This window comes from Streptopelia decaocto (genome assembly GCF_964273445.1).
Source record: "Streptopelia decaocto genome assembly, chromosome: 1".
Classification (NCBI taxonomy): domain Eukaryota; kingdom Metazoa; phylum Chordata; class Aves; order Columbiformes; family Columbidae; genus Streptopelia; species Streptopelia decaocto.
In genome coordinates, this window is record NC_138663.1 from 56,043,478 (window position 1) to 56,055,786 (window position 12,309).

Below are 12,309 nucleotides of genomic sequence, written 5' to 3' on the forward strand. Positions count from 1 at the left end.
ATTCTAGAAATCAAAACAATATTAGTAATATCTTATAAGACAACTAGTACAGTGTTTATTTAGAAGCAGCATAAATCCAAACAATGTATAAAAATCTCAAGTGCTTATTGTTACAGTTTAAGTGGATATATTACTTTTATAATTTTGCACCTTTCCATAGGAACAGACATACAGCAGCCACACAATTTGTTCTTTTTTTCTTTTCAGAAAGCTTTTACTAGTTTAAAATCTCATCTGTATAACTGGATAATACAGTGAACTAGTTCCAGTGATAAATTCCATATTTATATAGACTAGATTTCAAAAGAGTAAACTCAACAAGGAAGGTACTTAGATTTTTTAATATTCTCATAAAAGGTGACATAACACACAATACAAGTGAATTAAGACAGGCAACATATACAAGACATTTGTCAAAAAATCAGAAGCTTAATAAAAAATACTCACCTCTAAAGATAAAAATAAATTTGTAAGTTAACAGTATGGGCCCCACCTGTTGACAGTGACAGGTTATTATAAGGGTATCGCTAAATACAATCTGTGCTGGCTGAACTACTTTCAGCTCTTTTATAAATTAATGATGGAAGATGAAATCACCTAACATAGGAGCCTGAGCACAAGAAGTTAAATTCCCATCTTGAAATGGTTTATAAGCGAGATTTTTCCACATTCACTGTGAGGATAACCTCTGTAGCTTCTTTGGCTGAGGCCATCATCTCCGGATAACTACCCTGAACGAGATGGGAAACACTTCCATTGCTGAGAAAGAATCAAGGAGTATAGTTTGGTCAGAACACTAAACACGATGAACAATTCCATGCTTACAGAAAAAATATTCTGTTTCTAAAGAGATGAACGTGAATTCACAACTGTAATCTCTAATTTTAGATAATTTAGTAAGTACCACAGTATTGACAATCTTCATAAATATCATTAGATTGGAAATAAATATGTCAAAAAAGCACAGCCAAATTTATTATTCTTACTGGAAAAACTACTGAGTTTTTATTTTAAATTTAGTCTTTTTCTTCAAATATTATGTAGTGGCATCACTTTTGCCAACCCTGTTCTCAAGGAAGCAGAGATTCTGTCTATCAGGATACAGAACAGGCAACAAGGCTTCTCCCTTCTCTCCCTCTTCCCCCAAAATATGTACCATACATTATGGGAAATACCAGAATTCACCCATTTCACCCATGTTACCACTGCCTACAGAAAGTGGCAGTGTACTTTGTGTCTGGCTTGGATAGCAGCCACAATGCACCATTACACTGATGGATGTAGATGAGACTTCTATTTCCAGCCTCTTTCCCTTCCAGATGCTGGGGACTGGAGAGAACACAGACGCCAACCCTTTCGCTCCATGAGGACAAATGAAGTGCTCCACCTCACTTGGCGATGATCTACGTCCATTTAAAGAGCAACAAGAGCATACTGACAAAACCCCTTCCTTGCCCTGAGAGATGCCAACCACTGTATGAGGCTTACAGCCTTATTAAGTTGAGATGGAAAGTCCTTTGGCTCTCTGAAAGTTCCACATCCATCTCTTCAAGAGAGTTTGAAGACAACTCTTTGGAGTCTTTGAGTAAGACAGAACGTAAATGAATCACATGCAGAAAACCTTAAACCACTTCAACGCCTGGGCCAGAAATACAACGCCGTACATGGAAGGACCAAAGCTATGATTATAGAAGAAAAAAGATTTACTGCATTGTTGTCTAATATGGGTTTTCCAGATATGTGCTTGGAGTCTTTCGTTTGGTGGTTGACAACCATGCCGATATTCTCGTCAAAACCTGGGAAAAGACAGAGACTTCATTTTTACAAAGCCAACCAAGCTCAAAAGAAACTTAGCAACGAAGTATAGGGAACTTCCTAAATTCAATTTACCATTATGACGTTAAACCTCAAACAGACCAAACTAAATCACAGTTAGTTTAATCTGGTAGCTTCAAAGAATGGGATACTACTTTTGAAAAGTTACACTTCCGTCAGGCCTGCCTCTCTCTTTATGTAGTTTGATAGCAAAGAAAGGAACAAAACAAGCTAAGTCAAAAGAGAAAAAAGCTATTCTGAGAGCCATTCAAGGAAAGGACACTATTTTGAACAGAACAGAAACAACTGATTAGGAACATGTATTTCCTGTCAAGATCTTTTTGTTTTCAAAAGAAAATTATGGAAATAACATAATTACTTGATCTGACTGAAAACAAGCTCCTCACAGAGGCTGAATTTATTACTTCTGTTTACACAGCAGTTTTATACCAGCAGCAGCTGGATTTTTGTCCTAGTGCATAAGCCATTTATTGCCCGACCTCTTTATTATTGGTACTCTAGCATTGTGTATCATTAGCTGTTACTGTACACACACCATTATCCTATGTTTTGTCCAGCTGCATTATTTTATATGCTGATGAAAGAACAGAATTTTAGCACACTTGATTTTAATGCCAACTCACACTATAGCGAAGAATAATGCTACGTGCATATGCACAAATTTAATGTTGAAATGAAGAAAGGTTCCAAAACAAATCAGTACATTTTATATTAACATTATTTTTTCTCTGTAGATTTGAATATCTGCTAATACCCACAACATGGAAATTTCACTTTGAGCTGCTGCTTTATTACAAAAAATTTTCAGCACTTCAGACACAACCCAAACAAAACCCCACACCACAAACCTGCTTGGCAGGTATATAGCTAGTATTAGTGTTATCTTTGAATCATACATTTAAACCTAGCTTTACATAATGCAAAATAGCTACAGAAAAATCAAACTTCAAAGTTTGATAGTTTAACTCTTAATACTTGCCATGATTCAGAAAATCCTAAGTTTCTTGAGAGAAAAACTAAGAATAAATTTTTATAAACGTATACACATATACACATAAAACATAGATCCAGAGGATAAAGAAGTGGGAAAGTAAGTTCTTCCATTAGCTTTGTTATTTACAGAATAGAATACAGAATCTTCAGACTGATAACAGGGAAATTTTAATCTAATTCTGTGCAGCTATTCAGACAAAGTTTTACTTAATAAATGGGTGGGCAGGCAAGGACCTTCTCTTAGAAATAGCAGGTATCACAGACTATTACACAAACCAAATCTAGGAAGATTACCAACTGGAAAAAGCACTGGCAGAATGGATTAGCAGTGGTAGCATAACGTTTACAAAAAAAGACTATTCTTTATTACTGCTGCCATATTTATTGGTTTTCAATATGCTGCAGAGAGATTGGACTATTTCTTATGAGACCACATGGAGTGGATTGGAAAAGTGGGTTCAAGTAAGGAGGGACACAAAACCTAACAGTGTGCCCCACATGAGCAGCACTAATTCATTTATACCACAGCATACACATGCCGTAGCAGATATGTGTATGTAGTATACATACACTTCAAAAGTGCTTATGAATTTGTAAAAGAAATTGTGGAACTTGCATATTTGTCCCTGCTGCAGCCAGCAAGGTAAATTGCTGAGCATGGAAAAATACCTGAAGTGAAGAAATAGATGCTGATAAATGCAGACATGCATTAGCGAGGTTTACCACATTCTCTTAATGCATCTCCCTCATCAGGAGAATGAAACATTGTCTGAGTGCTTAAGTGTTTCCTTTTTTTCTATAGAAATACTGTATCTAAAAATTCCTCAAGTGGTTAAACACTCCATTATATTTTGGACTTGCCTGGAACTTTAAGGAACAGTACATAAAAACTGCTGGAAAGCCAAACCTACAGCATCAACAACAGTTTGCAGTTCTCACTGTGATGGTAACTATAAAGGACTTCTACCTCTCAGGCAGTTCATCTACACATTGAAACCTTGACTTCCAACGAGTAAGTGTACTGACAACATCATATGAAAACTTGAGTTCTCTCTCTAACCCAGCTCTTAAACAGAATAGTGTCAGATATGGTCTTTAAGCAATTTTTAAACATAGGGTAAGTTTACAGTTTAGCCTAAAGGTTGTCTGTAGTATTTATTAGCAGACAATGATTTTTAAAGACAACAAGTAAATAGATTATAAAATTGTTTAGAAGCAGCCAGCCAACAATATTTTTTTAAAAATTGACATGATTCTATTAATTTATTTATTAAGTCACAGCTAGTTTGTGTTAAGTTTAATTTACAGGAAACAGTATTCTATTAAGTGGTGAAAAATACAGAACATCAAATACTGTGCACACTTTCTTGGAGCTCTTTTTATTTAATTCTTAAAGCTGAGACTATTGTTAAGTCTTCAGAGTTAGAAATGGAGTTTCCGCAGTTAAAACTTAATCTGAGTAAATGGATAAAATTAAGCTGACATTTTCTTTTATAGAATGTTACCATAATTAGATATACAGAAAAGGAGAGGGCAGCAATTGCTTTTTCCAAGGTAACGTGTTGGAGATCTCTGGTGTCTTTCAGTCCTCAGTAAGACAGTAACATAAGATAAACAAATCAAAATGTGGAAAAGGACAAACCGCCCTTGCTCTTGTTTTCATTATCACGTCCATCACTTCAGCTCTGCTTGATCTTTGTGTTGCTAATTCTGTATTTTTCCATTTAAAAATCACGTCCTCAGCCCTTCTTGAAATTCATTTCCATTTTTAGGTTCCATTAGGAGAATGGGAAAAAAAAAAAAGAGCAGAATCTTACCGCTGTATTGCATCGTAGCTCCCAAATATGAATCAACAATCGATCCCAGTAAGCCAGCTGCTCCACCAAACACAATAACGGGCCATTGTGGAGCAGATATTTCCAGATCAGTCACGAAAATGAGCTGCGTTATGAAGTAGGCTATACCTACGGCCATGCCCCCAAGCAAACTTGAGACCAGGCCCACTAATGTAATTGCTCCATTAGTACCTAAAACAAACAAAACCAAGCTGATTTTACCTTTTTTTTTCTTAAAGATTTACATTTGTTCAATCATTTGATATGAAATTAAAACTGTTTATAGTGATCAGAAGATCCCCTTCCATCCACAAGGCTCTGTTACTACAGCTTTTATTTACAATTCCCATTATGCTGCTGAGAAGCTGAACCTGTACCATTACAGCCTATTACTATTGCTTTTCGTTTCTCTAAGGCGAGTTACCTAGACACCCAGGCAGCGCACCTCGAAATGTCACCCATTATTTGTGTTTGGGGTGGGAGGGACGGAGGGGAGAAAAAATATTTGCTCTAAAAATATAAAGCTTCAGATGTGCATGTTATTTAAAATAATGCCCCTTTCAGAAAAAAGTATACCAAGATATATTTCACCAGCAAAAGGGACAAAATCCATAGAAAGGAAGATGTCTGACAGCTCACTGACTAAAAATCTAAAGAATATGTATAGAAAAAAAATGCCTATGCATTTAAATCCTATCCCACAAGATCTAAAACTCAGATGTCAGCAAAACTCAAAAAAGACATGCTGCTTCAAGGTAGCAGTATCATCCACTGTGCAGACAAGGTTCCACAGATTGAAGGTTCACTTTACCCACACTTGGTAAGATATTAAAGGAAATGAGAGATTTGGTTAAGAAGTGAATTTTCTGTAGTGTCTGTATTGAACATATGTATATTCTTCTACTGATTAAAATCTTAATGTCTGAAAACTTCAGATGATAACTCGTATTCTTTATATTATTGGCAATATAAACACTTTAAACAGTACCACAGATGACAAGTGACAGCACTCACTATGGAAGATTTTAGCTCCCTGGATGCTACATTGGTGCATTTCACCAAAAAGATGCACCAGGAACACAACTGAGTAAATTCCATTTCAAAATGCATTCCTGCTAGTATTTTTGAATCCCAGATTTCTGATGTTTGTTTTTCTGGGATTTTTTTTTAGCTTTTCAAGTTGGATGAGTAATTCAAAACAGATCAGCAAAACATTAAGACAAGAACGTGCAGAACAGGTAACACCTCACCTACTGGAACCTTTTTCCAGGTTGTTATCAACCTTGGCTTGCTTTTACTCATAACACTACCAATCTCTGAAGCCCATGTGTCACCAGCAGAGCACGCCAAAGCTCCCAAAAGGGATAAGCACATCCACGATGCTGTGTATTCCTTTGAAAAGTCTATTGGAATTTCACCAGGTCCATTTTCTATCATATATAAGAGAGCCAGCTCAGTAGGAACACCACCATTAGAGACTACTTGCACCCAGTTCCTCTGTCCACCTGAAGTGACAAAGAACTAAATTTTAGTATTTTCAAGCAAAACAATTTGACAGGCAACAGCATGAGACAAAAGGAAAATACACAAATATAAAGTTAAATTTCAAAAGACACTTTCAAATCAGAAGCTAGATAGCAATGTATTCAATAGAACAGAAGCAAAAGTAAAGTCTCTTGCTACAGTTCACAGGGATAAGGGTGAGGGGGAGACATGATAAGTGTTCCCTCCTCTGGATGTTGTATCTCATCTGACCCTTTGAAAGCAAGAGGAACATGCAGCTTTTATTCTCCACAAGGGATCTGAAAGAATTAAAATGTTATGGCTTACCTTCTTTGTATTCTGAATCTATTTGCTTCTTTATATCTTTTTTCCATTTAGTAAGTTTTGAAGAAGTAACAAAAAATACAAGCAAAGAAGTGAAGAAACTGTAATTTGCAACTGTAAGGATAAATCCAACTACCAATCCTATGAAGAAAAAAAAAGTATATGAAGTTCCTTCATATAACAATGTCTGCTTTGCAAAGTAATTAAGTATTTTGAATCTCTTGACTATGAAGAGTATCTTCATGCTAAACCTAAGACAACCATGCAATAAGAGAATTATCGAAGCACCTAGTACGTGTACGAGAATTCCAGTGACAATTACCTTTATAATTTTCTCTTAAATTTTATTGTTAAATTGCTAATTTTACTGCTGCTGCTGCTAAAGTTTGTGATTTTAAGCCCTTCTCTTGCCACAAACCAGTAATACTCCCCAAAAAAAAAAGACTAAGCAAAAAAAAAAAAAAAGCCAAATGATGTCTAATTGAAATTTAAGTACCCTACCTGAAGAATACGATTTACAATTTTTACAAGATTTGCAAAATGGGTGACATAGAAGAAAAGGATTTGAGGTCCTGTTTCTTTCCACTGACCATCAATTCAGACAAGGGTAAGTTTCCTCATGTGGAAATCTTGCATCAGATTCCAACAGAGACTGTGTACATTATGTTGGAGTTTTTCTCATGTGGTCAAGAAAAACTTTGTTGAAATAGTGACTTGCTTAAAGTGAAGCACAAATTTAATTTTCTTCTTATTTTGGGGAGGCAAAAAAATGCCTGAAGCTGCACATATTACAGAAAGGAGAACCATGTTATCTTTACTGGTCTGCTACTGGGCAGGTAGGCTGCTGACATGGCTCAGTTTTATGGTATTTCTTTACAACTAACTCTACCATTTAGTTACGTCTCTGTGAATCCATCTACATGCTAAACAAAAACATGCAATTTAACTGCATGCTGTTCTGAAGTTTAAAATGTTCTTATAGATTTATATAAATCTATTGACAATATTAATCAAATGAATTACAAAGAGCAGCAAAAATTAACTTGACTCAGGCATGAGAACAAAAAAATCTATTAACTCAAGGTACATATGCTTACATTTATACTTTTACTATAATAGAATGAGGCAGGAAAGTCTTAAAATAATATTATGTATCATAAAAAGGACCTTAGTTTATTAAATGAATAGTCTCAGAAAAAAACATACCTCCCAATGCACCACTGTGATCTAGACTCTTCTTCCTAAAACCCTGTGTAGCAATCACTAGTGGAACCAAGACCGAAAAAAGCAAGCGCCATGGAGAAATGGGTCGTAAAGTACCTGATAAATCAAATAAAATGGTTACAGGTGATCCTTATCAGTCCTTTTAATGCCTTTATATCTTAAAAGCAATTACCTTCTAGTATGTATTTAAAACCTGATCTTAATAGAGATTAAACTTTTTACCCTTTTGAAGAAATATATTCTTATGAATGGAAGACCAAAATATCTGCAATTATCTACTCAATTTTCTATTCAGCCTTTCAAAGAAAATACATTAAATGAACTAAAATTAATTACAAAGAAATAGCAAACGTGTCAAGAAATAAACATGGTGATATTTTCCATTCTAAAAGTGATTTATAAACTTCAAAGATTAACATTCAAAATGTTAAAAGCAGTTGAAACCTGATTTGGATATAAAAGGCAAGTTCAGATTTTAGAAAAAAAACCCAGCCCATACATCCACAGTGGGCTATGTACAATTCAGTTTCATACCTGAATAAGATTCAAACTAAAATTCCAGTTAACAAAACATGTACAGAGGCGGCAAAGCAACTTTAAATAAATAGATTAGTGCGACAGCTTCCCTGGTAGATCATGTTATGACTGATTCTCTGGTAACTACAACAACAAATTTGATTTTTTTAATAATTATTATGATTCTTTCATGAAGTATCAGAAAATATGGCAGCAATAAAGAGAATGAACAACACTGTCTATGGTCACTAATGCTTTTTAGCATTGTAATGGAAGGAAAATTGTAACAATATATTGGAAGCTTTACCTTGTTTTTCAAGACTTTCCAAATATCAGTGTTTTTAGGAAAAGTAATTTTTGTTTATCAAAAGCTTTAGCTTGATATCTTTTGGCTATGAAAACCAGGCAATTTTTTCATCATCTGTGTATTCTAAATTATTTCCAGGATATGCCTAATGTTGTCACTTAGTTGTCCATGCCACCGACTGGAATTTTACACTATGTTAATAGAAAGAGTGATGATCCTTGTCTGAAAGAATACATCAGAAGTAGTTTCATGTCTATACAAGAACTTCCAAAATGGCTCAAGCCAAACACATGCCCAACTCAGAATCCCACCTGGCAGTGGCGAGCTGCACATGTGAAAGGAAGGAGTATAAGGAACAGCTACAGACTGATCTTCCCTGCTTTATTTGGAACCTTTCTGTTGGCTTTTCTAAAATGCCCCATGTATTTGTCCAATCCATTTTTAAAAACAGTTACAATTTTCATCTCCACAGCCACCCACAGAACTCAATTTTGGTTTTCGATGCACTGAAAAAGGTCTTTCAAAAAAGTGAACAACAAAGATCCTGAGGCCCCAAGTTTCATCAGACAGCTGCTAGATTTTATGACTGAATAGTGATTTCCTATTCACATTCTTTGTGCCATTCCTGACCTATATAGATGTCCCCTTTTATGGTGAAATATTTTTACCTATTTAAGTCCTTTTCAAATGGATGCTGTGACCTGCTCTGATCATCCTTGCTGTCCTCACTGTTCCTTTCTAATTCTGCTATGGGCACCAGGATTTTACAACTTCTATCAGTCTATTGATTTTTGACAGAGCATCTGATTTCCAAAGGAGATGTGAATATATTAAGTGCACTGGATGGTGTAATTCTCCTCCCCTGATTACCTGCCTCTACCAAACCAAGCTACTGACCTCTTCAGACATGCAGTACATTAACTATAGACAGCTCTGGTGTAAAACATATATATTTGCCCTGCTGCTCTGTTCTTCTTGCATTACTATCCGATCCCTTTATCCATGGAAACCAAGCTTTTGTGTCTCTCTCTCCATCATAGGAGCATAACTCCTCAACAAGCAGAATTTACATTCCTCAGGACCTGAGAACATATCCACATATCCGCAGTCTCAGGCAAACAGACAACAAAAGCTGTATGTCCAACCTGTTCCATAGTAATTTTCCACAAAAACAGAGGATTTGTCTGCAATCTCCTCCTTTGTATCCGTCCCTATCCTGATTCACCTCATATCGGGCCTCTCGACTCTACACTGTCAATTCTAAATCATTCTAAAGCAAGGACCAGAATATCCTAATTAGAGGCAAAACTCAGAGAGCTATACCTATAGAGAGCAGGCAAGCACAAATGAGTGTGTTCAAATCCAACCTGGCTAGCTCTAAATGACACTAACAAAACCTGTTTGTGAAGCCTGCTTATGCATACCTTCTACGTGTCTGGCACCTCACCGCAAACCAAATTAGCAGTGTCCAGGTAACACGGGTTTAATGATGTATCAAGACTAATAAAATCTAAAGCACTGAAAAACACTGATCAGAGGTATCCAATTCCCACTGCAAAAATCAGCTTACACTATTTATTCTAGATCCAAGGTGAGGCACTTGGATATGTTCATAATGCATCCCCAGGCACTTACAGCAACACTGCAATGATGCCAGAGCTCTTCCTGCATGAAGTTGGCTCAAGTCTTAAGGACAGGTGTTTACCTGTCCTGGGAAAGTGGTTAAACACTTGTAGGCTTGAACTGATGCTGAAGGCAGTACTGCCACTTCTGCACATTGCTATAAAAACAGTTCTAGATCTGAAATGCCAGACGACGGAAAGTACTAGTGTCCCTGCAACTACACGCAACTAATCCACAGCCTGACTTGCCTGAACAGAACACAGCTGACTACATACACTCATGCCAGAGACTCTATGCATGTATTTCTCTCTACCTTGACCGGGGAATTCTCACATGCTCTGTTCAGAGCTTGCATGTACATTCCTAAAACTGTTTTGAAGGTCAGTGCACATCTCCACGCTGTCATTAATAGAGGAAAGACCTTTAACAGCTTGCTCTTTCACTTTTTCATTTTTATCTTACTTGCTTTCTTTTAGGGAGATAAATCACAAAGGATAAGAACATTTTAAATTCAACGGCAGTTCTGAGCAGAGCTGCACAGGAGTGCAGAGTGGCTGTTGACACCTTCTAAACCATTCTCAGCTGCTGTCAGGTTTCCAGCTCTCCTGAGGTTGGCAGGGGCTATGTACACCCCTCTTCCAGTTCTCTATCTCCAGCTCGCCATGGCTGGAAGGCAGTGGGCAGCTCGCCTCTCCCCAGCCACAGCCTTTGGACTCACCGTAGTACCTACTTGCAGTTATGGACACGATCCAGAAAGCCAGAGAAATACAAATGATCAAGTTCAGGATGACGATATTCGCCATCATCTTGAGGTAGTCTCTGAAGAAATCCCCCGGCTCATAGAACACAGGAAGCCAGAAGGACAACACCTGGCGGGGAAGCACAACGCGCAGCGCATCACCGACACCGCTACCTCCTCCTCCTCCGTCTCCTTCTCTTCCTCCCGCCCGGCCCGAGCCGCGGCCCAGCCCGGCCCGCAGCGCTTCCGCGGCCGCCTCTCGTCCCCGACACCTCGGGGCGCTGCGAGGCCGCACCAAGGCGCTCATGGGGAGGCAGCTGCGGCCACCCCCGGCCCGCTCGAAGCCGGCCTGCGCGGCGCTCGGTGACCGGACACCCCTACCCTGTCTCCCACCCCTCGCACCGCCGGGCTCTGACACCGACCTGCTCTACCGTCCCACCAGCGCCGGCACCATCCCGCCCCGCCGCCGCTCCGCGCATGCTCGCCCGGCCGCCGCCTGCTGCGGCCTGCAGCTCTGCCGGCAGGAGGGGCAGAGAGGTAGCGGCCTGCACCGTGCTCTGGGCCGGACTTGGTCCCACTGCGGCCGCACCCGCGCTGTGCCCTCCCCTCTCCGCCGCAGCGACGCTCCCGCGGCCCGTCACTGTCGCTGCCCGCGCAGTTTTCCCCTCAGCGGAGACTCTTCCCCTTTCTGGTCCTGGCACGGGTCGCTCCGCCAGGCGCTGTCGCGTTCCCGGCAGCAGTCCGCCGCCACAGCGCGTGGTCCCCCGTCCTTTGCCTCTCCGCGGGGAGAGGCGGCGGCTGCTCCGCTGCCGCTGAAAGGAGGCAGCCGGTCTCCCTGGCAGACAGGGCCGTGCGCCCCCAGCCCTCTTACCCGGCCTGTCCCCGCAGGCCGCCCGCCGCAGGGCCGGGCTGATACGCGGGCGTGCAAGCGCGTTGCCCTCCACAGCCCCGGTACAGAGCTCGGGCTGCATTCCCCTGCCCGGAGTGCTTCCCAGGGAGCTCCGGTGGGCTCCCTGGGCATAGTGCTCAGCGCGACCAGGGTCTGTCCTGCTCAAAGGCCCATAGAATCACACAATCACAGAATGATTGGGGTTGGAAGGGACCTCTGGAGATCATCCAGTCCAACCCACCGACGAAAGCAGGGTCACCCAGAGCAGATCGCACAGGAATGTGTCCAGGGGGCTTTTGAATGTCTCCAGAGGAGACTCCACAACCTCTCTGGGCAGCCTGTTCCAGGGCTCTGGCACCCTCAAAGTAAAAAAGTTTCTCCTCTTACTTAGATAGAACCTCCTGTGCTTCAGTCTGTGCCCATTGCACCTCATCCTATCACTGGGTTCCACCGAAAGGAGTCTGGTCCCATCCTCGTGACATCCACCCTTGAGATATTTATAAACATTGATGAGATCCCT

General features: G+C 39.9%; 1 protein-coding gene across 2 annotated transcripts; it reads right to left on the bottom strand.

Moving 5' to 3' along the window:
- Nucleotides 1-322: 322 nt before the first annotated feature.
- On the bottom strand, nt 323-11,761 carry TMEM19 (transmembrane protein 19). 2 transcript variants are annotated; one of them, XM_082060053.1, is made up of 7 exons: nt 11,323-11,761; nt 10,880-11,030; nt 7,698-7,811; nt 6,495-6,632; nt 5,915-6,169; nt 4,647-4,856; nt 323-1,796 (listed from the first exon to the last, which is right to left on the bottom strand). In XM_082060053.1, exons 1-7 carry the CDS (start codon nt 11,377-11,379, stop codon nt 1,633-1,635), a joined length of 1,089 nt encoding a protein of 362 aa, XP_081916179.1. In that variant the 5' UTR covers nt 11,380-11,761; the 3' UTR covers nt 323-1,632. The 2 variants fall into 2 exon arrangements, with proteins under 2 accessions (XP_081916179.1, XP_081916178.1); XM_082060052.1 differs by lacking the exon at nt 11,323-11,761 and having other exon boundaries at nt 10,880-11,260.
- Between the last annotated feature and the right edge of the window lie 548 nt (nt 11,762-12,309).